At 43.3% G+C, this 27,901-nt stretch overlaps 1 protein-coding gene across 1 annotated transcript in view; it reads left to right on the top strand.

Annotated features, from left to right (window-relative positions):
- maml3 (mastermind-like transcriptional coactivator 3) overlaps positions 1-27,901 on the top strand; it is a 110,417-nt gene that overhangs the window by 48,707 nt on the left and 33,809 nt on the right. Inside the window, exons 2-3 of the mRNA XM_073474275.1 lie at positions 6,245-6,991; positions 8,156-9,100. Coding sequence (XP_073330376.1) covers positions 6,245-6,991; positions 8,156-9,100 — 1,692 coding nt within the window. The remainder of the gene's footprint in view (positions 1-6,244; positions 6,992-8,155; positions 9,101-27,901) is intronic.

Below are 27,901 nucleotides of genomic sequence, written 5' to 3'. Positions count from 1 at the left end.
TAAAAGACTACAGCCGATGGCCAACCAGCTTGTACATTCTGCGCCTGTGTGAAAGGACATACCTCTCAATACCACCAGGTAACAGTAGTCTGTAATCATCATTCAAAAAACAGGAAGACATTGGACTGCTGATATACAAACTGTTGTTATGATAAAACAGTGTTTTTGACACAATACTTGCTACTATAGCCACCTCTCATCAAAAATGTGTCTGATAAAAAGTTTCAGATGGCACTGGTGAGAGGTGGAGGTGAAACCACACAAAATGGGTAAAATCATAGATAATACAGTGTCAGACATGAGGGGTTTTCCCTTTCTTTTTCTGATTCTCTTCTCGTGCACTGATTCCTTAGCTGAACAGCCATTCAGAGTGATTTCCTTCACTCACTAACCCTGCCACCAATTCTACTTGCTCAATTGGCCATAAAGCCACTGACGAGGCTTAACTACTGCAACGGTGTGGGTCACACTACAACAACTAGAACCACGGATGCTGACCGACGGTGCCGACATTGGCTGACCATCAGCTTGGTGTTATGGTCACATGTTAGAGACCCTACAACCGAACAGTACCTTTTACTGGCAGGAAAGGTGGATGCATGCCAGAGCGTTTTGCCACAACCCATCAACACCACTCACACACAGCCACACACACATTTACTTATTAAAGACCTGTTTGATTTAATTGGCTCATTTCACAGTCTAGTGGGCCAGACCAGGAACAAGCGCACACACACACTCACGAGCATGGTACTACACGAAGGAAACCAAATGAAATTTGGACAGTTCTGGCCGATATCTGTGGGTGCGTGCTACCTGTATCTGACAATTTGACCGTAGTCACTGTGCCACTATCACCTGATCGGTGCACTAAACTCACTGGCCGTGTCATACAGTATGTTTTATTGTTAGCATTAAAGCTCAGTTTGCAAGTAAAGCTCAGTTTGTGATGCTGGGATCAGGATTCATGTGTTAAATATTTCTGCTGCACTGGACTTTTAGAGTTCTCAGCAAGAGTTTAATGGACCAGACATACTAGTATGAAACAAAAATGTCCAAAAGCATTTCCCCATTTTTCCAGCTCCTGTTTCAACACGAAAAATGCCCAAAAAGTGCAGGTGTGCCATATTTGGGTGTGTCTGGTAAACTCCCGCTGGTTATTTACTTTCTCTTGTACATTGGTCATCACCCTGTAGTCACTCAGTGTGGGTTGATGGCCCTGTTCAGACCTGGTATCAACATCTGTCCTGAGTGATCCAATCACAAGTGGATAGCTCGAAGTACACACATCCCAAAACACATTTGAGTTCACCACATTCAGAGGTGGTCTGGGCCACTTGTGTAACCACATTCTTTTAGCGGTGTGTGTACACACATTTGCCCTGGGCCACATTGAAGGACTGCCTACTATTTCACAACATTATTGATGGTAAACATTTCAAATTTTTGCAAATACAGTAAACAGTAACCGATATAGGCTACTTCTGTGTCGCCCGTGGAGAAAATCTCCAGACGCCCTAAAAAAATAGCTTAATTTTGTGAGCTGTTGAGTTAAGAGAGGCTTTATAAACTTTGTGAAGGCTGTCTATGAAAAACTAACTATTTGGGCCTTATTGTTAATTCAGCAAATGTTACACATGAATATATTTCTTTATTTGTGTGAAGAAACATTATCCATATGTACCAGTGATGTAGATCTTTATATGCATATAAAGTGGGGAAAAAGTGAAGTGACATACGATCACAAGTGGTAACTTGAGACACGTGGAGAGGCATGTTACTGCAAGGTGTGAGATGACGGACATAGAGCTGTCCACTTGCGATCGGATCACTCAGGACGGATGTTAATAACAGGTCTGAATTCCCTATGTGTCACATGGCCACATCCTGCCTATTATTGGCAGGACTGACTGTCCCCTACAGTCAGTAACGAGAAAAGAGTGAGGAGATAATGTGGCGTCAAAGGAGAAAGGATGGAGAGAATCGAGGACAGTGAGAAGAAGGGGCATGGACTTAATATAATGCAAAGAAGATGCTGTTGGGATGTGACTTATGATCAGGTTTACGACACCTCCTGTGATAAATCTCAGGAGGGGTACAGCATGTTCTGTGATCCTATGGACAAAAGGTTTCTGTTGTCGAAAGGCTTGTCTGTGAGACACCCCCACATTTAATTTGTAGCATGAAAAAAATCCCCATAACCGTCTCGACATGGACATGTTCTTATAATATTGAGACTCTGGTTTGAATTCGATATGATGCTCAACCTTTAAAGAGAGGGAGTAAGTGAGCGAGAGGAGGAGGAGGAGGAAGGAGGAGGATGCAGCGCACAAAGCACCAGAGCAGCAGGTTGCTATAACAACAGCACCTTAGTGGTTCCATCTCTCCTCTCCCTCCCTCTCCCTCTCTGATCACCCTCTCATCGTTTGCTCCCCGCTGTCATTTGGCGCGCTATGCCTCTCCATCAAGCCACCTATCTCCTCCCTCCCTTCCCCAACCTCCCTCTTCTCTCCCTCACCGTCTCTCCTCCTCTTCATCTTCATGTCCTGGTAGCTCCTCACACTCAGAGGAAAAAGACCTTCTGCCTGACAAATAAATCCCTTCTTCCTCCCTGTATGTGTGTCTGTGTGTGTGTGTGTCTTTTACTTTTGTCTCTCCGTATCTTTGTCATTGTCTCTCTCTCTGTGTCTGTTGTGGGAGCCGACAGAGGAGCAGTCAGCAGGTGTTTATGTCAAAGAATACAGAGAAAGACGCAGGAGGGGGAAACAAGCACCGCTCTCTTCCCTTTTCTCTCTCCTGTCTTTGCTCTTTTACATCCTCTCGTCCTTTTTTTTTTTTTAACTCCGATGCTCTTTTCCCTCTGCTCTCGCTAAGCACTCCAGCTTGATTAAACTACTTCAAAATTCTTTGTCTCTGACTCTTCATATCTTCTTCTCTCTTCGCTCGGCTCTGATTCTTTCTCCGACACATGCAAACACTCTCGATTCAGGTGTGTTTTATTGCCATGATTGCTGAATGAATAAAAATATTGTCAGTTCCCCATGCATGCCAGGTACATTACTGTAATTCAGAGGAGTAATTAGGTTGCTAATTGTGCTCAAATAAAACAAATGATTAATTAACTGCAGTTAATATGAAGTATTTTGTTCTGGCTCACAGTTTTGTCATTCATCCTGTCAACACTCCCTCAGGCTGCGCTGTGCTGACTCATACAGTACTGAGCAGACAGAACCACAGTCCGTCTTTCTCTTTCTGTCTGGATGTAGTTCTCTATTTCTTTGTTTCTGTTTCTACATTCAGGATTTTATCAATAAGGATTAAGTGGTTATGATTTTTTTAACGGTTGAGTGTGTATGCAAAACCTGTGTGTGTGTGTGTGTGTGTGTGTGTGTGTGTGTGTGTGTGTGTGTGTGTGTGTGTGTGTGTGTGTGTGCGCGCGCGGGAGGGTGCTACAGTTCACACCACCTGGATAATTATGGGAGTTTTTATAGGTGGGCTTTGAAAGGCGAGTCTGTTATTATCAACATGAGTCACTGGCATTTAGGGAAAGCCTGTCACACATACACACACATATGCATGCACAAACACACAAACACCCAGACTCACACAAAAACCAAACCCGCATGCAGGAGACCTGAATTATTTAAACCCATTGATTGCAGGACCACACACACAAACACCCCGAGTTGATGAAGCCGTGTCGTGACAGTGGAGATGTGTGTTTTCCGGTGTTTTTCTCAGTTGTTCCTCTAATGGCTACACCAGCATAAGAGTTCAAGTCACACACACACAGAAACAAAAACACACACACTGTAGTTTTGGCTGTCAATACTAATAGTGTTTATCATGCCATAAAGATAATTAGGCTGACTGTCAGTCATCGTGGAGAACAGAGGGGGAAGCAACCTGACAGCCCCACCCCACACAGACACACACACACACACACACACACACACACACACACACATTCACACACCAGTAGACCAAGAAAGTCAAAAAAGGATGATTTGTGTGTTCTGTGTTGTGGTGTGTGTGTTTTTTGTGATGTGGTGTGTGTGCACGTCTGGCAGCTTGAGTGGGTCCACCTCAGGGTCAGAATACAATCTGAATATATTTTGTCTCTTGTTCCATCTGAATAACAAAGAGCTAAGCGTGCATTCGCACACATACATGTATCAGTGGTTCTTCCTTTGTGTGTGTGTTTGACTCTTTCACATGTGACAGCTGAGAGTGTGGATTGTACAAAATATTTCACTGCTTCTCGGCTCCTTTCTTCACAGAAGACTGTTTGAAATGTAGATCTGCAGGATGCTCGTACTGTATGTAACCTGCAAAGTGCTCCAATCAGTGTGTGGGGCTATGCATTTGTATGCGTGTGTATAGTGACTGAGAAGAATGAGTTTTCAGTGGAGGAAGTATTCAGTCAGATAGCACCAATGAAATGTATATTTTCAAAAGGTCATTCCATGTATTTCTTTTCCTTTTTTCCCCTTAAATTTAAATTTTACATTTTCTTTTTAAGACCATTAAATCAACCCTTTTTCAAGTATCTTTGAGTTTTGCCTATGAAACTATTTAATCACGTCCTTTAGTAAGTCAGCTGCTTTTGAAAAATATTTAAAGCTGATTTCCTTTCAGAAATATTATTAACTAAAACAACATCAATGAACAGCCTAATCTGCTTTCAAATGCTCTTCTTTGATGGCCCCTTAAGAATAGTTTCTCACTTTATCTGGACTAAATGTAGAAAAATAAACATTAAATAATACTGAAAGTATAACATCCATTCTCACAAACCTTAAATGCTATCCTATACCACTGATTTTAACACTACGATCATCTTTTTTGTATGATTCCTAAATTCCGCTCAGATTTGGGTCGGAGCGCAAAATCTGCACCCTGGGAACCTTTCATAAATGAGGTCCCTGCCTCCCATCCGTCATTTTAATAGCATCTACCATTCCTTTGCCAACTTCATTAAGGTCTGAAATTAACAGGAGTTAGGAGTAAAATTGAGATTGAGAGTTTATTAAATTGCTCACTCAATATACAACTAAGCATTTGCGATCCCTCGCACCAACATTTTACTGAAGCACTGAGTCTCTGAAGTGCTGCTGCTGCTCAAAACTCCATTTAAGGGCTTGTAGAGATGTAGTCAAAATCCTGTCCAAACCTTCTTAACACCACAGAATCTCAATGACATATTTTTTTGTACATTTCTTTGCCAAAGGAGGTGTAAATACTTCATAGTTCCAGCCAAGCATTGGTTCAAGTATAGGCCATGTATCATCAGTCGAACAGAATTGTTAGCTTATTGTTAGGCTAGCCCCCTGCTGACAATTATATATCAGTTTTCTAAATTCTCTGTTTTTCGTGTCGGCACTACAATGTGAGATTTCTGTATTTAGTATCCATTTAAGAGTGTTATTGAAAACCACATTTTAGGTGAAAGAAAACACCTGCTCAGTGCAGAGAAAAGGCCAAAATGGAGAGAATTTGAATCTGTCACGTTGGCATGGTCTTTCTGTGCTTTGTCTCTTGTGTCTACGTCTCAGTTTTTGTTTGCTGTCCCCCCATACCTCCTCTCCTCTCCAGTCCAGGTCTATGATAGTGATTACCTTAACCGCCAGCCAGCATTCGTTAGCACCCTGTCGTTATCTCGTCTGTGCCATGACAGAGGCAGCGAGGCTGTTAAGTTAAGCGGACTGTGCGGACGCTGCCTATAGCAAGGCTAAGAATGGGGTGTGGATTTAGACGGGGCAGCTCATCCACCCATTGGCTGATGCTAATAATGGGGAGAATAGTACAGAAGGAACTAGCGGTTCTTTTGATCTTTTCTTCTCTCCTCAACAAAACCTTGAGTCCAGCCTGCTGGGACTACTCATAGAAAGGGCTACCAGTCTTCTCATTGCTTTCCCCCATGTTTACTACTTCAAGCACTTCTGCACACTTGCATGTTTCCTCTGTCAGAACTCATTATAATGATCATTATTTCAGTCACATTGAATCTGTTCTGAAAGTACGATTGATTTGTCTTGGTGATATTTTGATTTTCAGCTCACCTCTTGCATTCTCATGATAGGTTTTGATTTGTGTGGAGAGGAAGCAGCCTTATTGATTTGGTCTCATTTTGTTTCCATTTTTAGTACCCTGGATACCACAGAAAAGTTTTCATATTGCTAACAAGTCCCATCTCTGGTGCTCCTCCAGTCCTAATCCAATTTCTTTTTCCTGTTTGTTACAGCTCCAGGAGACTGTAAAGAGGAAACTGGACAGTGCACGATCGCCACTCAATGGAGAACAGAACGGCATCTGTGATGGAGGCAGCTACTCACCGACTACCAAACGGGTACGGAAGGATGGCTCAGGTGGTTTGGACTCGCTAACAGGTCTCCCTAACAACAACAATAACAACAATGTACCACCCATCTCTCCACTGCATCACCAAATGGACATTAAGCCCATACTTGGCGGGCCCAACACTTCCACAGGAAACAACACTACAAACAGTAATGGCAACCATGTAGGCCAGGCATCAGATGAGCTGGGGAAGAACGGTGGCAGCCATCTATCGGACATGAAGCTGAACGGTGCCCTGCCGGACCTGGAGGACAGCTTCAGCCTGCTCAAAGACCTGAAACAGGAGCCACTTGATGACGGAGGCGGGATGGAGTCCTCTGATCCCCAGTCTCTGTCCAATCAGAACAAACTGTTCTCGGACATCAACCTCAATGACCAGGAGTGGCAGGAGCTGATCGATGAGCTGGCCAACACTGTGCCAGAGGACGATATGCACGACCTCTTCAATGAGGACTTTGAGGACAAGAAAGAGGCAGAGTTTGGCAGGCCAGCAAACAATCAGACACCAGGCCCACAGGAGGCAGCTGGGAATACGACGGCACCTGGAGGGGGGGCGGCACCTGCGGCAGCCCTGCCTCCTCCTCCTCAGCCTCCACAGGGAGGCCCACAGGTTCCCATGGGCTCACCACAGGTCAGTACTGAGAGGGTCAACCTGACATGGCAGGGGTATTTAACCCCCATCTGTTGTGACCAGCTTAGGTGATTCAGTCACATATTGATACTTCTCTGATGTTTCCTCTAAAGGCAGAATTACAGCACATTTGTTGGTGTGTAACTTTAAATGGAGCACAAATTAAAATGCTTTTAGTTGTAACAGACAGAATAGATCGACATGTCATGATAGCAAAACTGTGTATAATCTGCATTCACAGTACAAATTACAGTGTTTGACCCTTTTTTGTGCAAGGATTCAATAGAATGAGTAGAAACTGCTTTTGAAAGTTTTTTATCAGTTGTGATTTCTTGTTGTTTCTGCCTTTTGATCCACTTTCTTCAGTAATCTGATAATATGAACTGGTTTTAAATTTTAAAACCATGAATTAATATGAATTAATATATTCACATGGTTGTGTCATTCAGTTTACTCTTTCTAAATTTCTAATACATGAAAAAAAAAAACTCTTGCAGGCTGTTTCGGGGTTATAATATAGTTGTATAAGCTATCTGTGCGGTATTTTGGTCAAAGACAGATGGCTTTCAGCCAGACTACAAAAGGCACTTTGATTTTTGCATAGAGATTGAAACCAGGGGCAGACTGGTAACCTCGTTCTCTCCATGGTTCACAAATACACCTACCGACTAATCCAAAGCTGTATGATTAGCAAGTTGTATCTCATTTGTTCAATATTTACACAAACAAAAAAATATAAGGGGAACAAGTTGTGAGTTAAGGGAGAGTCGCATGTTGTGACCATTTCTTGACGACCCACAGTTAACATCCATCCAGTGCTCTTGTGTAGTGTCACTGGCTGTGTTGCCAGACACAGCTGGCGTGGTGAGCAAAGGTTTTGGTAAAGGTCTCTGTACAGGCTGAATGCTACCAAACATTCTTTGAAGTAACTCTCTCTAAAGCCACAAACTGTCATTTTTACTTTGCCGTTTGTGTACTGACCGAACAAACAAAAGACAAAGTGTAAATTGGAAAGTTTTAGAGGTGTTGACGGGCATTGAACTTCCAGGCTAGCTGTTTATCCTGTTTCCAGTCTTTCTTCTGAGCTAAGCTAATCTCCTCTTGATTTTGTGTTGAACTATTTATTTAAGAGTGGGATTGTTTTTGTGTTTGGACTCTTCTCAGGTCCGACCATCATCGTCAGGCCCTCAGTTTGCCACCACTGCCAATGGAACGCCTCCACAGCAACCTTTGCAGCAGTCTCCAGCCGTTGCCATGGCATCAGGTTCCCCATTGCACAACTGCGTGGCTCGCTCGCCTCAGACCCCAACCCAGGCTCAGACGCAAGCAGTCTCTAGGCCTGGGAATGGATACATGATGAACCCAGGCCCAGGGGTCAGTCAGGCGGGCACAGGACCCGGAGCGGCTGGGGTCCCCCCTGGAGGTCAGCCTGTTGGGCCAGTGACGCCTGAACTCTCTCCAGCAGAGCAGCTAAAAGCAATGGCTCAGCAACGTGCTAAACTGCTTCAGCAGAAGCAGCAGCAGCAACAAGCAGCTAACTGGTCTCCTGCAGGTGCTCCAACCAGTCCCTACAACTCTGGTCCCTTTAACCAAGACAAACCCAACAGCCCCATGATGTACCCACCGCAAGCCTTTAACACACCACAGGGCCCTCTAGTGGCTGGGATGGCCCCTAACAATGGGCCCAAAGCCCCCATGAACAACTACCTCCCTCACAACCACATGGGCATGATGGGCCAGCAGCAGCCAAACAGCATCAACCAGAACGCACTGTCCAAACAACAGCAGCAACAGCAGCAGCAAACAGCAGCCATGTTGTCCTACAACAACACCAAACCGCTGAGTCACTTCAGCGGCAGCGGGGTTGATCACTTAGGCCAGAGGATGACTCCACCCATGGGAGGGAACAATCAGGTGAAGAACCCCATGATGCCTCCTTACATGGGTGGTGGTGGAGGCGGCGGCCAGGGCGCAGGGCCAGGGCAGACCCAGGGGCCAATCCCAGGACAGACAGCCCACCTGAGTGAGGAGCAGAAGAGGATGTTGCTGATGAAGCAGAAGGTGTTGAACCAGAACATGCCCTACAGCGCCATGCAGCCTCATGGACAGGTAAGAGAACTGTCTGATGCTCCCCACAATAATTTTGGCAAAGTTGTGTTGCATTGCATTGGCGCAGTTCACATGTAGTCAATGCTGTTGCCTTTTCAGTTGGTCTAGGAGGAAGGTTTCCTTCAACTGCAGTTGGTCTGGAGCTTGAGTCGTTCTTCAGATGAAAACAAAGTGTAGAGATGAGTGTAGATGAGTGCCATTTTTTAGGCTGGTGGTGTTATAGAACACTCAACCCATGACCTTGGGAGGAGAGTGAAAAGCCCTCCAATTTCATCTCGTCAATCCCTGAGTAGCTTTATGAAAGCTAGCTGTCCACTTGAGGTTTCCAATAAAATATACTTGGGACTCCCTCTTGCACACAGAATGGCCAATACCATTCAGAAATAAAAATACAACCTTATTTAAACAGTTGACCGGAACGGATTACATAAAACAGATTGCTGTTTTTTAAAACCTTCCAGAGGTGCAGCCAGGGAAGGTAAAATGGCGGTAGTTGCCCCAGCAACAAGCCAGGGCTGGGAATAGGCATAGGAAAATGGCCTGTCGAGAGTGTATTGATGCCTCTGCAACACTAGCAGCACTGATAGCCTCCCCCCACTCCTCCTTCCCCAGACACACAAGCGCATGCACTCACACACCACGCCAAACACCAAAGCTAAACGGCTCCTTAGCTCATATCCCCAATCTGTCACAGCTGACTGATGGCTGAGATTGGGCCACTAAGCCAAGCTAGCTGCTGTCATTACCGAAAGCCCACCTCGGGCAGTTTGTTTCCCGAGCGCAGGGACCAGCACAACCCACTCTGAACGCTCCAGTGGTTTAGCCAGGTGTCAGGTGTCCTTAATAATCCACCGGACGGAGGACGTTAAGGAAGTGTGGGTGAACTATACTTTAACAAATAAACACCTACGCAAGTGAAAGCTCACACTTTTCATGGTGTTGCTCATTATCTCAGGGCCATTGTATTGTCGTCAATAGAAAGAGTGTGTGCTGGTATGTGCACGCTTGTTGATGATGCACTTGTCGATGCTGTCTCCTTCTACCTTTATCTCTCTGTCTCTCTCACTCTGCCTCCCTTGTGTTCATGATATGGCTACAGTCAGTCAGTCACCTCCTCCTCCTCCTCCCCTCTGGTGATCTCTGCGTCTTCCGTCCTGCTCCTCCTCCTCCTCCTTCCTCCCCCTCTCCTCCCTCTCTCTTTCTCCCTCTGCCAGAGACACTCAGCACCAATAAAGGAGCAGATTTATTAATATGGGGCCTTTGTGGCTGCTGCCTGGAGGGCTGTGTGTTTGTGTGCGTAAGAGAGTGAGTGCGGGTCCATGCACATGTATGTTTGTGTGTGTTTCATAGATTTGGGGGGTGGGTGGGTAGAAGGGGGAGGAGAGATTTATTTGAGTGAGCAGAGGAGAATTGGAGACAGGGAAGAGAGAGGAGAGGGATGTGCGGAGAAGAAAAAAGAACGACTTAAAGGAGAAAGGCAAATGCAGAAAGAGGGAGATTTATTGTAGAGTGAGGATGGAGCATATTAAAAAGAAAGTCAAGGGCCTGGAAAGGGAGAAATAAGTGAGCAGTGCAGAGTGGAATGTCTGAAATGCAAAATACTCACTGTTCTACATGCATCTAGCCCGATTGCACTGACTCTCTAATCAGCTTATTTTTAGTGAATAGCCACACAGGTCTCAAATAACATTAGCAAATCAACTATAACAAAGATTACAGTGTGCTTTTCTTCAAGTATTTTGTCATAAGCCTCTTTCACATATGCAGTTTATCTCTGAAATGTTCAAGAACATTTCCTACATGGGATCATGTATGAATGGGAGCAGGGATCGATATTCAGGGAAATCTGTATCGTGAATTTCTCACCACAACACTGTGTAACAATTCAGAAACAATGGCTGTGTTGTGAAGGAAAGCAGTAACATTGTAGGGACAAGCTCGTAAAGGGTTATGTCTCTCAGACGAAAGACGCTGGACCAAGCAACCAAACACAAGACTCCACTGATGACGTATTTGAACCCACTTTCTTGACTTCTGTCCAGTTCCAGCTCTTTTAAATGTTCCTAATTATTAATCCAATGCTGTTTCTGATTCAAGTAGATCATAAAAAAAGCATCACTTGTCTCACAATCTTGCTGACTACTAAATACATTACAAGAACACTGCTACTGGACAAAAACATCTCCTCGGCTGCCATGTTCCTGAAGAGATGTCTTCTGCCATGTATACGTACATCCGGCCTTGCCGCATCTTCTTCTGTTGAGTTATACTGCAGTTGGCAACCTTAAGTGTTGCATTACTGCCATCTGCTGGACTGTCCCGTGCTCCATTCTGGCATTCTGGCATTGCCATGGTATGTTTGAAAACGCATTGTGTCAGCTAATGCCGTTTTTCCATTACATCTGCCGGCCTGGCTCTACTCAGTTTGATTCGGTGCGGCAGCCCAGCACGGCCAGGATTTGCTTTTCCATCACAACTGTGCTACCTGCTTGAAGGTGTGTCTTAAACCAATGATGCTCTTGTCCTGAACCCCAGCAGTAATGTCGAAGAATCACCGCTCATTAAGTGGCTCCACTAATTCAGTTACACGTTTAATTTCCTATAACTTCTTAACAATAAAAGCTCCTCCTTATTTAGTCATTTAGAAGCATTTATTATGAAGCTGCATTACGGGAAACACCAGCAGTAACTAAACATGCTTCCCAGCTGAAACAGCTGAAAGTGAACACGATGAAGCCGTAAAAAACAGCAGATGTTTGAAAGTTGCAAACAGGATGAGAGAAACTAAAGAGATTCAATTAATGCGACAAAAGTACTGAGAGCTGGACGCACCAACTTTCAAAAACGACTTTCTCTCAGGTTCATGTACAGACATGAGTTGAGTATCGATTAAAGGGGGAGACCGCAGCCTTCTTGGGAGCGGGGTGGACCCGACTTGGCCCTACTCCGGGGTATGTCCCCTGCCAGTGCGGCCCGGCTAACCTCGGTGCAGTAAAACTGGTGATGGAAGAGCAAATTGGCGCAGCTCGGTTTGACTCGGCGCAGCCAAAAACGCTGGTGGAAAAATGGCATAAGTCCCTTGTGTGTGTCCCCTGAGACTCTGTGCCTCTTGTATTTTGCGTCATTTGGCGTACCACTTTACCAGTAAGTTATCAGTTAATGATGTTGGGCTATCAAAGGAAAAGGAACTGATATAGCTGCTAAAAAATCCAAGCAATGAGTGTAAGACTTTCCCAGTAGTTCACCGGAAACTATGTCCGAAAGAGTCCATAATGTTCATTTATTAGGGTTGCGGTGGGTGCAGATGAGCTTTAAATCAACATCTAAACAATGAAGACAAGTACCACTTATGTAGGGGTAATACTCGAAGGGGAAGTCCATCAGTTTAACACAAAAAGCTCAGTTTAGTTGGAGTGTAAAGTTTGAAAGATAACATAAGATAAAAACATGCTATGAAATAGATTTATTGCAAGTTTTTTGGAGCTTGGTCCATACAGGGGACCAGCAGTCCAGATATCTCACTTTCTGCTGTATTAATATTGGTGATACATTTTTAAATCCATCTCTCATAAATCACCTAACTTTATTGAAGTGCAATACAAATTCTCTGGAGCACTCTTTTAATGGAAAAGGATTTTAACACTGAAGTTACTTAATTAAAAACACCGTTACAGAGGTGGGTCATATTAGATGTAATGCTATTGGCAATATTTGTCAGTCTAAAAGGAGGTCTTGGCAATCAGCTCTTTAATATGAAGAGTTTTCAGACCATCTGTGCCCAAATTGTAGGCGCATAACAAAAAAAGGACAAAAAGCTGCAAAATCCTTCAGTATGTCAAGGTGAGAAATCCTAAAAATAATGACAGCATATGCCAAATGCTACAAACAAGGCGGTGCTGCATTTACACGCTGAAATGAACCAACAGGAAAACAGTAATGCTCATTTTCCCCACATTAGATCTTTAATTGCTTGGTCTAGTTGTGGTATTAGACAGACACTCCCTTCAAAGAAAAAATACATAGTAAGCAGGCTTGGTTATAATTATTGCTTTTAGAGCTAGCATTTGGCTAAGCAAACAATTGCAGTATTAGCAACAGCTAGCACACAGAGATCTCATGACTCAATAACAATTCCTGCCTCAGCCAAACATATACTGTGTTTATAGAACACCCTTAATCATGTCACACTCTTTGTTGTTCAGTTCGTAGGAAGAGCCTTGGCTGGACTGTTCAGGCAAACCCATGTCTGCTAAATCTTTTGAGTGGCAGTCAAAGCTAGGCTGGATAACAAAAGATTTATATGTTTGTGTTTGTATGTATATTCCTTGTTGTGGAGTAATTTGTGCTGATATGTTGTTATCCCCTGAGACACTCTTGGTAATGGTGTTTGTGTTGGGGTGAAGTGATACTAGCTGTGTTTGGGTTCTATTTTCTTTGTCTGCATTAGCGCATGTGTACATTAGCCTTTGGCTTTGTGTGTGTGTGTCGGTGTCGTCTCACAGGTGGTGCTTATACGTCGCCGTCTCTGGGCTGCGTCCTGTGTGTGTGTGTGTGTGTGTGTGTGTGTGTGTGTGTGTGTGTGTGTGTGTAGGCTAATCCAGTTAGCAGCTGCTCGGGGAAACTTCAGCCTCGCTCCTCAAAAGCTCGTTAGTCAAGCTTTAATTGTTGCTCCCTCGCTTTGCATATCGCCATGACGCTAATTTATGCCCGTTGTCGCGGTTACCGTCGCCACGGTGGTGGATGTCTCTGTGGAAGCAGCAAGTGGGGGAGCAAAGGCGCGTGCGTGAGTCTGCCGAAGATGTTTGTGTGATTTGTCTGCGTGTGACGGATGATGCGGTCGCCTCGCTGTGTGTGTGTGTGTGTGTGTGTGTGTGTGTGCGAGACAGGATGATGGTGAGACGGATGTGGCTTGTTGCACAAGCGCGCGTGCAGCTGTGTGAAGTTGGCAGCGCGGGGGCGGGTCTCCGGGGTTATCTGAGTGATGATTGGATGAGGATGGATTGACAGGTGTTGGCCTCAGAGGAGGGCTTCTGGTGTCATCCTGATAAATTGGGGCGGGAGGTTTGACTGTGTGTGCGTGAAAGTCAGCACGTGTGTGCTCGTGCATGTAGGAGATCATGGTGTCATACACCAACTGCAGTGCACCAAGGAGCCGATCCCAGTGCTAATAGCCCTGTGAGTCACGACACCAGCCCCCTCACACATGCACGCACACACGCACACACACACACACACACACACACACACACACTCTCAACAAATAAACAGGCTTTGAAAAACACCCACAGGCGTACACACTCTCTGCCAAAGCCCCTCCTGCTTTCTACCTTCTCCACCCCTCTCTCTCTCTCTCCAGAGGTAAAGCCCCTCTCATCATCCTCTCTGCTCTTTCTCATCCTTTTCTCCATCCTCTTCTACTAAGAACCCTGACCTCCACAAGGTCTCAGAGGTGGCAGACTTAACAGACACACACACATATACGGAGCCAGTTTCCCAATGGGGGTCTCTCACGTGCTGAACTACAACCTGACCAATCCACTGGACTGATATTTTTGTCTGATGTTCGCTTATAACAGATGTAATGTGTCAGTATTGTATATGATGGAGTTTGGAGTATGTTGGAAAATGTTTTCCCAAAGTTTGTATCAGTAAATGACGGTGTCGTCTCATATCAGACATAGAAAACAAACAATCTAATAATTTCGCGTGAATTCAAAACTCAGTCTAACAATACAGTAGCATGTGCTTTGTGCTTCAGCAAGGGACAGCTGTAAAACACTATGATTTAATCGTCATTAATAAATGGTAAATCTATAGTTAATTAGACTTTAGTTAATAGTTATTTCACTGTTAAGAATGAAATGCTCTATTAATCATTTATTAAGAAATTGTAAAGGTTTATAAACATCAGTTGTAACTTTACAATGACCAGCCAAATAATGTTTATAGATGAACTGCACAGTAGTTATTAGTTATTGTTATGTACTAATTATTATAATCTGTCTCAACTTTACAAAAAACAGTTGCTTAATAAATGGTTTAGAAAGCATTTCATTGTTTGTTAACAGGGAAATAACTGTAAACTTAAGTTTAATTACCGTCCAGTATCAGCCAAGAGTAATGTAAAATTATTGATTTGCACTGTTTTCTGCATATTTTTTGTCCTTGACAAACAAAAATGAAAGCTATTATTGGATGTGAATAAAACAAAAGAACTACGTGATTTTTTATTTTTGTTAATCAGGTTCAATATTTATCTCCAAACCAGCACAGGCTTCTTTTTTGAGGATAGAAAAATTATGATAATTCATATATGTCACATAGCCTATTTTAAAAGTGTTATTTGTTTTGTTATTTCGTTGGAAATAATTTTCAGGTATCAATGGTGTCATTCATAGCAGAAAATAATGCATACCTATGTGTCACATTGCATGCTCAGTTGTTCAGTGAATCTGTAAGTGGGCCAATTGTTGCTGTAAAATGTATGAAACTGGTGAGGTGTGCTGAACACATGATATGACACCGAACTTTAGTGACATGAGAAAGCATTTTGAATTCGACACTATAGAAGGAGAATTTTGGATAAAATAAATGTCACTTGCTGCCTTTATAGTTTTATAGGTTTATTATAGTTCAATATATTGAATTTAAATTCAGATTATTGTTTTTGCTTGTTTTATAAGCTGCATCTTGTTTTTCTTCATCGAGATAAAAACTTTAATATGTTTTTGTTGTATTTTTTTTGTTTTTGATACTGATTTAATTTCCACTTAGGTTTACCATTTAAATGTATTGTTATATTTGCTGCTATATTTTGAACACATTTATTTTCTAACTATGAAATAAGCTAATGTAACCAAATGTAATGGATTTTGAAAATTAAGGCATTTATCTTACCCATTTATATGATTTTTAAAATAATCAATAATCAGTCAATCAATTTAAAAACTCTCAAATATCAAGATCTGTATCAGCCTAATTTTAAGGCTCTATCTCTATTATGAACCACATAGTGAAGGATGGAGGGAAGGAGCAACAAGGGGAGTGAGAGAAAGAAAAAGAAAACCTGGGGACAGGACATCCTCAGAGCAAGTAATTCCTCTCTCTTTCCTCCATCTATCCCCATGAGCACGAGATATTACCTTCCCTCCCTCCCTCACGTACATACATTTTCTCTCCTGCTCACTCTGTCACCCCCCACTCCTCTCTCTCTCTCTCTCTCTCTCTCTCTCTCTCTCTCTCTCTCCCCCTCCTCTCTCTCTCTCTCTCTCTCTCTCTCTCTCTGAGTCACACACACACAAGTGAATACTGCTCACTCTCTCACTCTCCCATCTCTCTCTCTCTCTCCCAGGCACACGTGTCAGGGCTTGAGCTGAGCTGAGCTGCTCTCAGATCCTGTAGAGAGGCTCTGAAGATAGGGGGAGGTGGGGGGGCAGGTTGTAAAGGGGTGTTTGGGTGGAGCGGGGAGGTGGAGAGGTGGAGGGGGCTGGGTGGAGACTGCTGCGCTCTGCTGTGTATTTGCTCTCTCGCTGTCCCTCCTGAGATGCTTCCTGTTAAGACAAACACAAGACAAACAGCTCTCTCTGTGCTCCTGCTGTCCATTTTTTCATATCTATTCTCTTCACTCCCTCTCCTAACCTCTACTCCTCTCTTCACCTTTCCTTTTCTTTTCCTTTCCTTTCCTTTCCTCCCATTTCTTTCCTTCCCTTTCTTTCCTTTCCTTATGCCTCCTTTTATTTCCTATTTGTCTCTGAACATTTCCTTTCCTCTCCTGTCTTTCCTTTTGTTTCCCTTCTTATCCCTTTCCTTTCCTTTCCTTCCCTTTTCTTTCCTTACATTCTCTCCCACTTCCCTTCCCTTTCCTTCTCCCTCCTTTCCTAACATTTTCTCTCCCACTTCCCTTCCCTTCCCTTCTCCCTCCTTTCCTAACATTTTCTCTCCTCACTTTCCTTTCCTTTTCTTTCCTTACATTTTCTCTCCCCACTTCCCTTCCCTCCCCTCCCCTCCCCTCCCCTCCATACTCATCCTCCCTATCACAACCTCCCCCTTGCCTCCTTAACCACTCTTCCTCTCTTGTGCTTAGAGGGAGCTGTTAGTCCCGAGCTCCACTTCACTCCTCCTGATCGATAACATGTGTGTTTGCCTGTGTGTGTATGTGTGTATCTTGCTTGTGTATGTACTTAATATATATAAATGAATGTATTTATATCTGGTTTAATGCTGGATGCGTAGGGCTGAGCAATATATTGATATTATATCATTACCGTGATATGAGACTATATATCATCTTAGACATTTGATATCATTTTATAGTTATATGTCATAAGTGTTGTCTTTTCCTGGTTTTGGCCGGTGCATTACACCAAAATTGCAATATTTTGTGAAAGTACCAATAGTCATCCCTACATTATTGATGCAATAGTCGATATAAAGGTATTTGGTATTTTGAGGAGATTTCAAAATATTAAGATATAAGTCGTATTTCGATATAGCCTAAATATTGTGATATTACTGATATTAAGGCCATATCGCCCAGCTCTTCTGTGCATGTGTCTGATACAACACTGTGTTTATACATATGTAGGTATGATTCAAGAATGTAAGTTATGTAAGATTGTATATGTGAGCTAACATGCATGATAGCGAGTGTATTATGCAAATGTATCAGATAAGAGTAGGCACATAAGTGTGTGTGTGTGTGTATCTATATTTGAGAGGCAGCAGCAGGAGGGAAAACAATTCCCAGGGTCTCCTGACTCCCCACCCCACAACACACACGCACAGACACACACACACACACACACACACACACACATACACCAACAAAGCTGTTTGGTTCACTCCGACAGCGCCAGAGCAAACACACTGAGACAGACCATCTCCACCCATTCGACACGCCCTGGGGGTGTGAATACAGGGTTGGAGAGGAAATATCAATACTCACCTCCACCAACAGGCTGCTTTTTCAGAGGAATGTCACTATATGGTGGAGTGTTTATTACGTGTGTGTGTGCACCCGCGTGTGTGTGTGCGTGCATGCGTGTGTATGTGTGTGAGTGAGTGATCAAGTCTTCTCTGATATTAACCTCATCTGCAATATTGACCCACAGGCCTCAGTGTGTGGGAGACAAGTCATGACACAGTGTGTCTGCAGGCACATGGTGTGTATGTGACTTTAAGTATGTGCATATGTAGAAGAGCAACCATAGCCAAGCATGAGTGTGTGTTTACGTGTGTTTGTGTATTTGCATGGGTGTGAGGGGGGGGTAGATCATTCTTATGCTGTGTCTGTGGGCCAAAGGGAGGGAGGAAGGGAGATGCAGTCAGAAGGCTGCATACTAAACAGACTGCTGTCACCCCGCCAGCACCTCGCACACACACACACACACACACACACACACAGAAACATAAATGCATGCTTGGTTGCTCTACCTCTTATATACACACTCACAAACAGTCCACACACACAGACACACACACACACTCTCTCCTCATGCCAGCTCAAACTTTGGCTGCCTTGCTCGGCTGCCGGTTGCCATGGCAACCATTGCCCACAGCACCTTGCAGCCCAAATCAATGGCAGCTCCAAGACGAGGGTAGGCAGGGGTAGCGTGTGTGTGTGTTTGCTTGTGTGTGTGTGTGTGTGTACACGCGACAGCCTGTCTCTGTCCAAATGTTCCAGGCTATAAGCAGGTTGTACTCGTGTATAGTTTAGTGATAAATATGGCATAAGGCTCGGCTGCAGATTGCATTAGCAGCGCACTATCAATGTTGTACAAATTGGATACGAGCCTAGATTCAACAGAATCCAATTTTTTGGGACATGTTGAGAGAGATGGAAGGGAAAACAGTTGGCTATTAGAAAGAGTGTGAGGTCAGTCCATTAATTTTGAGTAATAATTTGTTTGTCCCAACTTGCTAATCACCTTGTTTGTGTTGAGGACTCTAAATGTGGCCACCCTGCCAAGTGACACACACAAAGACAAACGCGAGGGACGACACAGATGTGACCCCGCCCTTGTCCCCAAAATGCACCCCATCCTCCCCATCTGCTCAGTCAGATGCTAACACACCAACACACACACACACACACACACACATACACACATACAAACATACACACACACACAAACACACAAACAATGCCACTTACCATGAACACCACTCACCACTGTTTAGTGACATGCTCCAGCAGGTATACATACAAACACGCACACACTCACACATGCACACACCCAGCAAAAGCAGCCAGTCTTGTTAAGTCATACGGTTCACCTCCGTGTGTCTGTCTGAGTCTCTGCATTCATATGCCATGCCAGTCCTTCCTCTAAACCCCCACCCCACCTCACCCATCCCACATGTCTGTCGCTCTTCCTCTCCTCATCACTCCTCTGTGTGGGCTGAAAGATGGAGGGAGAGAACGGAGGAGGGAAAAGCGAAACAGAGGAGGCAGACAGAGGGGGTGCAGGACAGAGGGAGGCGCGGTAAGGCTCTTTGAGGATTAGGTTGAGAATTTTGACTCTGTCTTACAGAGGAGAAAGGATGTGGGGGTGGTGGTGGTGGTGCTGGAGGGGGTAGATTGACTCCTTGGAGCAATTTACCTCAAACGGCTCCGACACAGCTAATCCGCTCTTAAAGGAGCCTAATCCAACAGTCTTGTACCTGATACTGAGAAAAGAGAGAAAGGAGAGTGGCAGAAGGAAGACAGGAAAACGGAGAGAAAAATCGGGGAGGGTGTGGGAGAGAGTCGTATGTGTGTGTTAAACTGTGTGTACACTCCAAACGTGGTAAATTTTTTATATTAAACCAATGTCAGATTATCTATAGATTTCTGACATTGCACAAGCTGGATGGCCGAACTCGTCAAAAGTTTTCAGGCATACTCATTCTTCTCCCCACAGTATACACACTTTCAACAATGTAAATCAGCAGTTGTCCTTTGGCGTGCTTATTTCTAGTTTACTTGCAAGTCATATTTGTGACTTAACATAACTCGAAAGATTTGTTTGCCATGAATATCAACATGTCTTAAGCTGGTAGTAAATGCTGCTGCTAAAAATTCATTGACCGCCTTTAAGAACAAATCCAGTTCCCTGCTGTACTGTTCATACTGGGACAGAAAGTGGCAGAAATCATGATGTCTGAGTTAAGAGCATGTGTGGTTTTGATCCAAAATGGAGCAATACAAGGGCAGTCGCTAATAATACCATTACTTTTCATTGATAACATCACTCACATTAACAGTTAAAAAAACGTTAAAGGCGCTAGTATTCTTAAACTGTAGTGAAGTGACTAGCCGTGTCACTTTTTTGTACGTTAATGGAAATACAACTCTACAGTATGAATGCCTTCCATGAGGAACTGTCTGAAAGTGCCTACTGTTACTCCCATTTGAACAATTCATCCTGTCTCACCTCTCTCTATGACAGCACCCCACCTTAAAACACTTGCTTTTTGATGTGGTTGGAGAACACGCCATTGAACAAAATAGTTTGTTTCAAGTATACCTCAAGTATAGGCTCTCAATGATAGTTGTTGGTGGTTCTGCATGAAGACAGATGATAGACAGCAGGAGACCATGACAATGCTATGGACTGGATACTAAGTCCATTGACCAACATGCTCCTCTTACAAGTCAAAGTTGATAATGTTTGTCCTCTGCTGTAAGACGTCCCAAAGTTACAGGGAAATACAGGACATACATACTCCCAGCTACACACAGCTTAAGTAATTGGTATGAATATATTATAGGTCAGGGCTGTACCTGAACCAGAACTGTCCAAATTTGCAAGTCGCCAGTTTTGGCTGAATAATCAACTGTTGTATCCCTGTATTTTATTTTGTTATGTGCCCTAACCATAACCCTGAGTGATGCTTTTATTATTGATGGTCTCAGTCAAGTGTACATACAAAGAAGCTGCCCCACACTTAACTCCCATATTAGCCTATATGTCAAGACTCACGTTTTACCTGTAAGGTTCATGTTTTATTGTCTTCCACCATTTTGGATATAACAGCTCTCTTTTCACTCAAAATGAAAGTGTCAAAGTTCACCAAAGTTTAACGAGAAAGAAAAAAGTCACACAGATTTATCTGTCGTTACTCTGTATAAATTGACACAGTTTAAAATGTTGTCTAATGAAGTGATGTTTGAATTAGCATCTCGCATTAGGACTTAATGATATCTCCAAAAAAATCATTTTGCAATTTTTTTGACAGATTTGGAGATATGAGTCACAGTTTTATTTTGAATAGTCATTTTTGCATTTCATTTTCACCTAAAAAAATGTGAAAATGATGACGGTATGATTTTTGTCAGTTATACAATACTGAACATGATATAATGTAAGTGTGCAGTTAAATTTGGTTTGAGAACTTTAACACACTGAGATGGAGAGATGGAGACAAGGAAAGAGAGTAAAGGATAGAGAGCTGGATGATTAAACGGTAGAACAGAAGGACCAAATGAGCTGAATGACATGGAGGAATAGTGAGTCATATGTTAGTGGGGCAATATGGCATGAAGATGTGGGCTGCACTGGAAAAAGAGCTCGGTATGAGAACATAGGGAAGACAGGCTCACGGACTGTATGCTGTTTTAGGGCAGGGAAGAGGTGCAGAGTGGTGAGAGATGGAAACTGATCACAGCACGAGAAAAATCACATGATGTTCGTACGAGAGAGGGAGGAAAAAGAGCAACACGGAGACCGAGAAAGTGAGAGTAACCTACATACAATTGTCCAAATAGTTATGAAGAGCGACAGCAGCGCAGGCGGAGAGCAGGAGGACGGAGCAGTGATTGAGGAGATGGAGACGGAGGGAGCTCTGGTCTCTCATTAGGGCTCTGAGGCAGGCTGTGGATTCAGAGGCACACACACTCAGAGAAAACACACCTCGATGTGTGCACTCGCCGTATGGTTCTTCTTTCTCTTCTTTCTCTCTCTTTTTAGAGATTTGTTTCATGGTGTGAGGACGGAGTATCTGTTTCTAGTGTCTTTTTTTCCTGACTTCTCCTTTTTCATCCAGGTAGTTCTCCCCTGCAGTATATTGCTCTCCACCTCCTTTCCCCTCTTCCTCTCTCTCCCCATGCTGTTCTCTCCCTCTGTCTTCCTCTCTTTCTCCCCATCCCCCAGCTCCTCTCCTGTGTGCTGTGTATTTCAAAAAAAAAAAAAAAAATGAAGCCAAATAAACTTGAACCCCAAGAAGGTGATTGATGGTTGCGCAAAGCTCCTTCCCTCCATCTCTTTCCTTTTTCCCTCCGTCTTTATTCCCACACTCCCTACCCTCCCTCTCCTCTCTCCCACTGGCACTGTGGCTCCGTTGCATTCACACACACACACACGCACAAAAGGACAAACACACTGTTTGTATAGTTTGATTAATTATTTGGGTCTACAGGATGCAGCAGTGCTCACGTAAGTCATTTTTATATGTTGAAGTGTTTGCGTTTAAGATGCACAATGATTTCAGATGCTTCATATAATAAGAATCATGTTTAGTTGGTTAATGATTGGCAACATTTACACATAAATACATTTGTTTTGCTACTGGCTGTCACCCTTTGACTTAACGTAGTGTTTCATGAAATTTGCAGTGCATAAATATAGCCAGAGTGATTAAACAAAAACACCACGTCAAGAAAGTTAATCTGCAGAAAAGGACATCACAGCACTAAACACATTGATTTCTAAATAAAAATAAACTTATCAATGGTGGTGTAGGGCAGAAATAATATTTTATTTATGTTTTCAGATTTTATTGACAGATCTGTAAGCTTCAGTACAGGATTTACCATCTTGGTTGTTACCTGAAAATAAAAACGTGCTTACTTTCTCTATTTGCAACCTTTATCACTAATGTACTGTACCATCTTCAGCTTCAAGATCAGACTCACCTGCTCCCAGCATGACCTCTACCTTCTTATCGGAATAGTTCAGATCTGATAAGATGAACTTAAATGTATCTCTGAACGGAAATAACACTACAACAATAGGAACAAACAACACTGTAGTTGCTGAGGTTTAAGTTGAAAAGCTGTTCAATGGGCATAAAGAAATTAAACTGATCTATTGGAGGGAGGCAGTGTTTTCAGGCGTGGCACAGGACACCTATCAGGGGTCCTATTGTCTCATCCACTATTATAAGACACAAAGAGAAATATGGAAGACGGGGGATGCTGTCACTGGCAAACTGTGCTACATTGAAGCAGGGCTCCAGACTAACTTTACACTGGTTGCACTGGTGCACCTTATTTTTCATTTAGCTGCACCCAGTGATGCATTTTGATTGTTTCTTAGCAACTATGATTGTAAACAGGAATACATTTGTTCAAACGTAACTGTCTACACACCCAGTTAGTGTTTGTTAAAAATATTTTTATATGCTAATTCTCTCAAATCTGAACTGCTGAATGTCAGGCACACCGCTGCAACCAATGAAAATGTTAGTCGCACATGACAGATTTTTGGGTGCATGTGCGACCACTGTTTTGCCACAAACACAGAACACTCCCAAAAGAGCATACTTTCTTTAAAGCGGTCATCGAATGCAAAACAACAATTATATTTCTGAAGTAGTAGTGACAATGTGACTATTTGTTCAATATATTCACAAACCCCTCTAAGAGAAAAACACATGTGAGTGTGTGTGTGTGTGTGCCTGTGTGTGTGTGTGTGTGTGTGTGTGTGTTTGTTTTAGCTCCCCCCCATCTGTTGTTTCAGTCTTATATCATTATTTCTCAAGCTTCCCAACAACCCATCCAATTGCACAAATAAACACACACACCCTTACCAGGAAAGATGCGCTGTCACACTAATTCCGGGACACATTCATACACACCCATACATTATAACTTTACACACACACGCACGCACACACACACAGAGCAGTGAGGCAGCCCCAGCCAGCCAAAGATAATTCACTTTAGACACAGAGTTTCAATTTGGCGACACTGAGCGTCAGTCTCACATGCTTCATGTCACTCCGTGCTGCTCTTTGCAGCAGCAAAATCCAATTGCCTGGAATGTGTGTGTGTGTGTGTGTGTGTGTGTGTGTGTGTGTGTGTGTGTGTGTGTGTGTGTGTGTGTGTGTGTGTGTGTGTGTGTGTGTGTGTGTGTGTGTGTGTGTGTGTGTGTGATAAATGTGGTTGAAGACGCTATTTTTGTCTTGTGCTTTGCATATTTCAATGTGCTTGTTTCCAGTTTGTGGCTGTATGGTGTGTCTGACTATATGCACTCTTTGGAACTGTACTATAGATGTTAGGTTGCAGTAGCTGTGGGGTAATGGGTGGATGGCTACAGCCTTATTAGCAGCTCCTGTTTAGTAGCTCTGGTTTATTTCATACACATTTGTAAACAATAACACATGGTCACTCTGACATTTGGGTACAGCAATTTCACAACATTTGGTTTTAGTGGCCCATGAAACCACATCTGACTGGACGAACGTGACAACAGGAAGACTTGTCCTGCGTACAGTATCAGTTTCATGTTTGGAATCCAGTGTTAGAAAACTACCATCTGCTCAACAACTAAACACTGACGTCAAGTCAAGTAGGACTGCAATTAATGATTATTTCACTTTCGATTAGTCTTCTGATCATTCGAGTTAATCGATTAAATGGCCTGGCCTGTAAAATAACAGAAACTAGTGAACCATGTCTGTTGCACTAGGGCAATTTTTTATTCAGCTATTGAAAATAACAGCTCAGTTATTAACGCTTCCATGTGTTTGCAAGTCATATTTTAGAAATGTAGACATGTCAGTCTGCTCAGATATCTCCATATTTCAGACATTCACAACTAGCTGTATTTAAACAGATAAATAAAACTGATATCCAAACTGCCTCTTACAATCCTGCTCTGAAGTCACCAGATGTTGCAGTTAAGGAAATGTTTCCCTCTTCACTAGCGCACATTACTATAAATAGTTTCGTCTGTAGTTTGTGCATATATTCAGCGTAGAAGCTGTGGTGAGATGTATAAACAGCTTTGACTTGATGCACGTAAACAGTCACATGATTTCACTCCACCTGATAGTAGGATAAAGCATGTACTCTGAACTGCTGCATCCTCAAGACAACGACACTGAGATCTCACCTTCCCCATATATCCTCTGACCTTCTTTCCTCATCTACCATCATTTTGTTGAAGGTAAGCACTAAAACACATTGTCATTCTTCTTATCCCTCCCTTTCACTTTACGCCATCCCTTTCCTCCCCCTTCTCCCCCCACCATCCCTCCCACTCTCCCTTATTGTAGTTTTTGCGCAAGAAGGCAGAAAATCTGCTTACCCTACACACAGGGATGTTTGCCAGTCTCACACAAAGTTCAAACTGCTGGGAAAGCACAGCTTTACCTGCGCCATCAACATCAAACCTGTGTGTGTGTGTGTGTGTGTGTTTATTAGTGCACGCACGATCGTGTATATACTGTATGTGCGTGCATATTCTCTCCGCTGGCTCTGTGTGTGTGTGTGTGTGTGTGTGTGTGTGTGTGTGTGTGTGTGTGTGTGTGTGTGTGTGTGTGTGTGTGTGTGTGTGTGTGTGTGTGTGTGTGTGTGTGTGTGTGTGTACAGTAAACAATGCCTGTACATGTTTGTGTGTGTGTGTGGCTCTGCCTCTGTGTTTACAAGGACAGGTTTCTTGTGCCTTGAGGGCAAACACCTTCATGTGGGAACAAGACGATAGACTATTAACACCTTTTACTGAAGATCACATTTGTTAATTGACACTTCAACACAGTTAATTTCCTTTTGGAACACAGCATGCCGTTACATAATGTCATCTCACATGCTTCTTTTATTCTACATTGTTGAGTACAATTGAACACAAGTCATGCTGGGTTGTAATGCAAAATAATAACTTCCTCTGACACAGTGTGAATGTTATGAAGGGAGATTGAGTGCACATAGTGCATGCATTTTTTTAAAGTTAAAAACTCCTTTTAGGAGAAATGTTCTTTGTTTCAGTTTGCTTTACATCTGTGTCTTACATCAGGCAACAAATTTAAATCAGCGAAGGTTTGGGACACACCAAAGCCTCATATCACCCCAGAGACGACCAAGAGGAATAGAAAATACCAGAGTCGTAGCCAGAAAAGTGACAATAGACCAACAACACCAGAATTTAGTGCCAAGCTTCCTAAAATAATATCAATGTGTAGAACAGCAAATCCTCTCAGCACTGGAGATGTTCTATCATTGTTAGCAGTGGGAATCACGCCCGTCAGCACATCGACGATGGCGAGCACTCGGGACAGCTCCCACATTCCTGGTGGTCCCGGGATCAGCACCTCAGACAGTGGCTGTGACACACACCACGTTACCGATGATCCACCTGAGCTGAACAGGAGCAGGGGGGCGATAAAGACCGCAGGCTGATTTATTGATGGTAAACCTTCATCACAGCTGAACATCCGGTTATTTCGGATCAGTAAAGTGTTGGTTTAGGGATCGACTAATGTGATTTTTTGGGGACTGATAACGATACTGATTATCAGTAATCAAGTAGACTGACACCCGATATTTGGAACTGATACAAATTTGTAGTAAAAATAAAAATGTCTAAATTTTAGAATAACCAGTGATGGGACGTAACTAAGTACAACTTACTTAAGTTGATGACTGATGCGATGTAATCATGAAGTGGATACGTTCATGGCGGGTAGTAAAACAGCAGTTATGATCACACAGTACACTGTCCTAGTAAATACAGAGGGGTGCGTGTGTGAGCAGGGTGGGGAAAAAGGCGGTCTATTCAAGACAAGCTGCAGGACTTTGAATGTATAGACTTGTGTTATGATATTACAGTCGCTGGTTAAATAGTGATGATGTCTGATGAGGATCAAAATCCTAGAGGAAGCTAAACACGCGCTCCCCCTCCGGTTGACGGCAGAGACGCCAGGGTGGCTCTAAATCCAGAAATGCTAAATACCTGCATTACATCCTTTAATACATGTCCGGTTATGTAGGCTAATCCACAGCAGCACCATCCGCTGTTATAGAGCCTGCTTCTGCTCAGCAGTATCCAGCTGGACGATAATAGACTACAGATCATGCTGACAGTATCATTCAGAAGGCTATTTCTAGGCTTTAGAGGTTATATGTTTCTGTTTTGAGAGAGACAATACACACACAAACACATACACACTCAGAGGAAAAAAGAGTGTGCCACCATCAGTCTTCAGTAACTGTTTTGACACCTGGGCTCTTGGCTGACTGCTATTTTGCGTCACACACAAGGGCATTTGGGTCTCTTTTGGCCCATTTTGGACACTGTCACATCACAGAATTACACACACACACACACACACACACACACACACACACACACACACACACACACACACACACACCCCTTCCATGCATGTATCACAATGTCATCCTTAAAGACCTGAAATAGAAATGTTGCAGTAGCAGCTGCTGACCAGGTGTCACATGGTTGAAGAATACACAAGCAAAGACATACACAGTGAAATAGGTAGACGCCAGATATGGTTTAACATCATTAAGCTTCACGTGTCTCACAGTATGTACGGACCAGTAACCACGATATATTGCAAAACTAAGGAACCTTATCCGTGTTTCCTACCGCAGCCCCTGAGGATGAGCCATTCCTCTGTGGCCATTAATCAACACACCAGGAGCATTAGCTTGTTTCATGTGGGGGGTTTAAAAGGAGCCGATGAGGTGACATACCTGCCTGCCACAGTGGTTTAAAGAAAATCTTTTTCAGAGATTTGACATCTCTAGGTCAGGTATGATCTGCACACCTCTACATCTTTATTGTCCTGCTGATTGCT

Source organism: Pagrus major, chromosome 1 (assembly GCF_040436345.1).
Source record: "Pagrus major chromosome 1, Pma_NU_1.0".
Taxonomy (NCBI): Eukaryota; Metazoa; Chordata; class Actinopteri; order Spariformes; family Sparidae; genus Pagrus; species Pagrus major.
The sequence above is the reverse complement of the archived record's forward strand: the minus strand, read 5'-3'. Positions and strand labels throughout refer to the sequence as shown.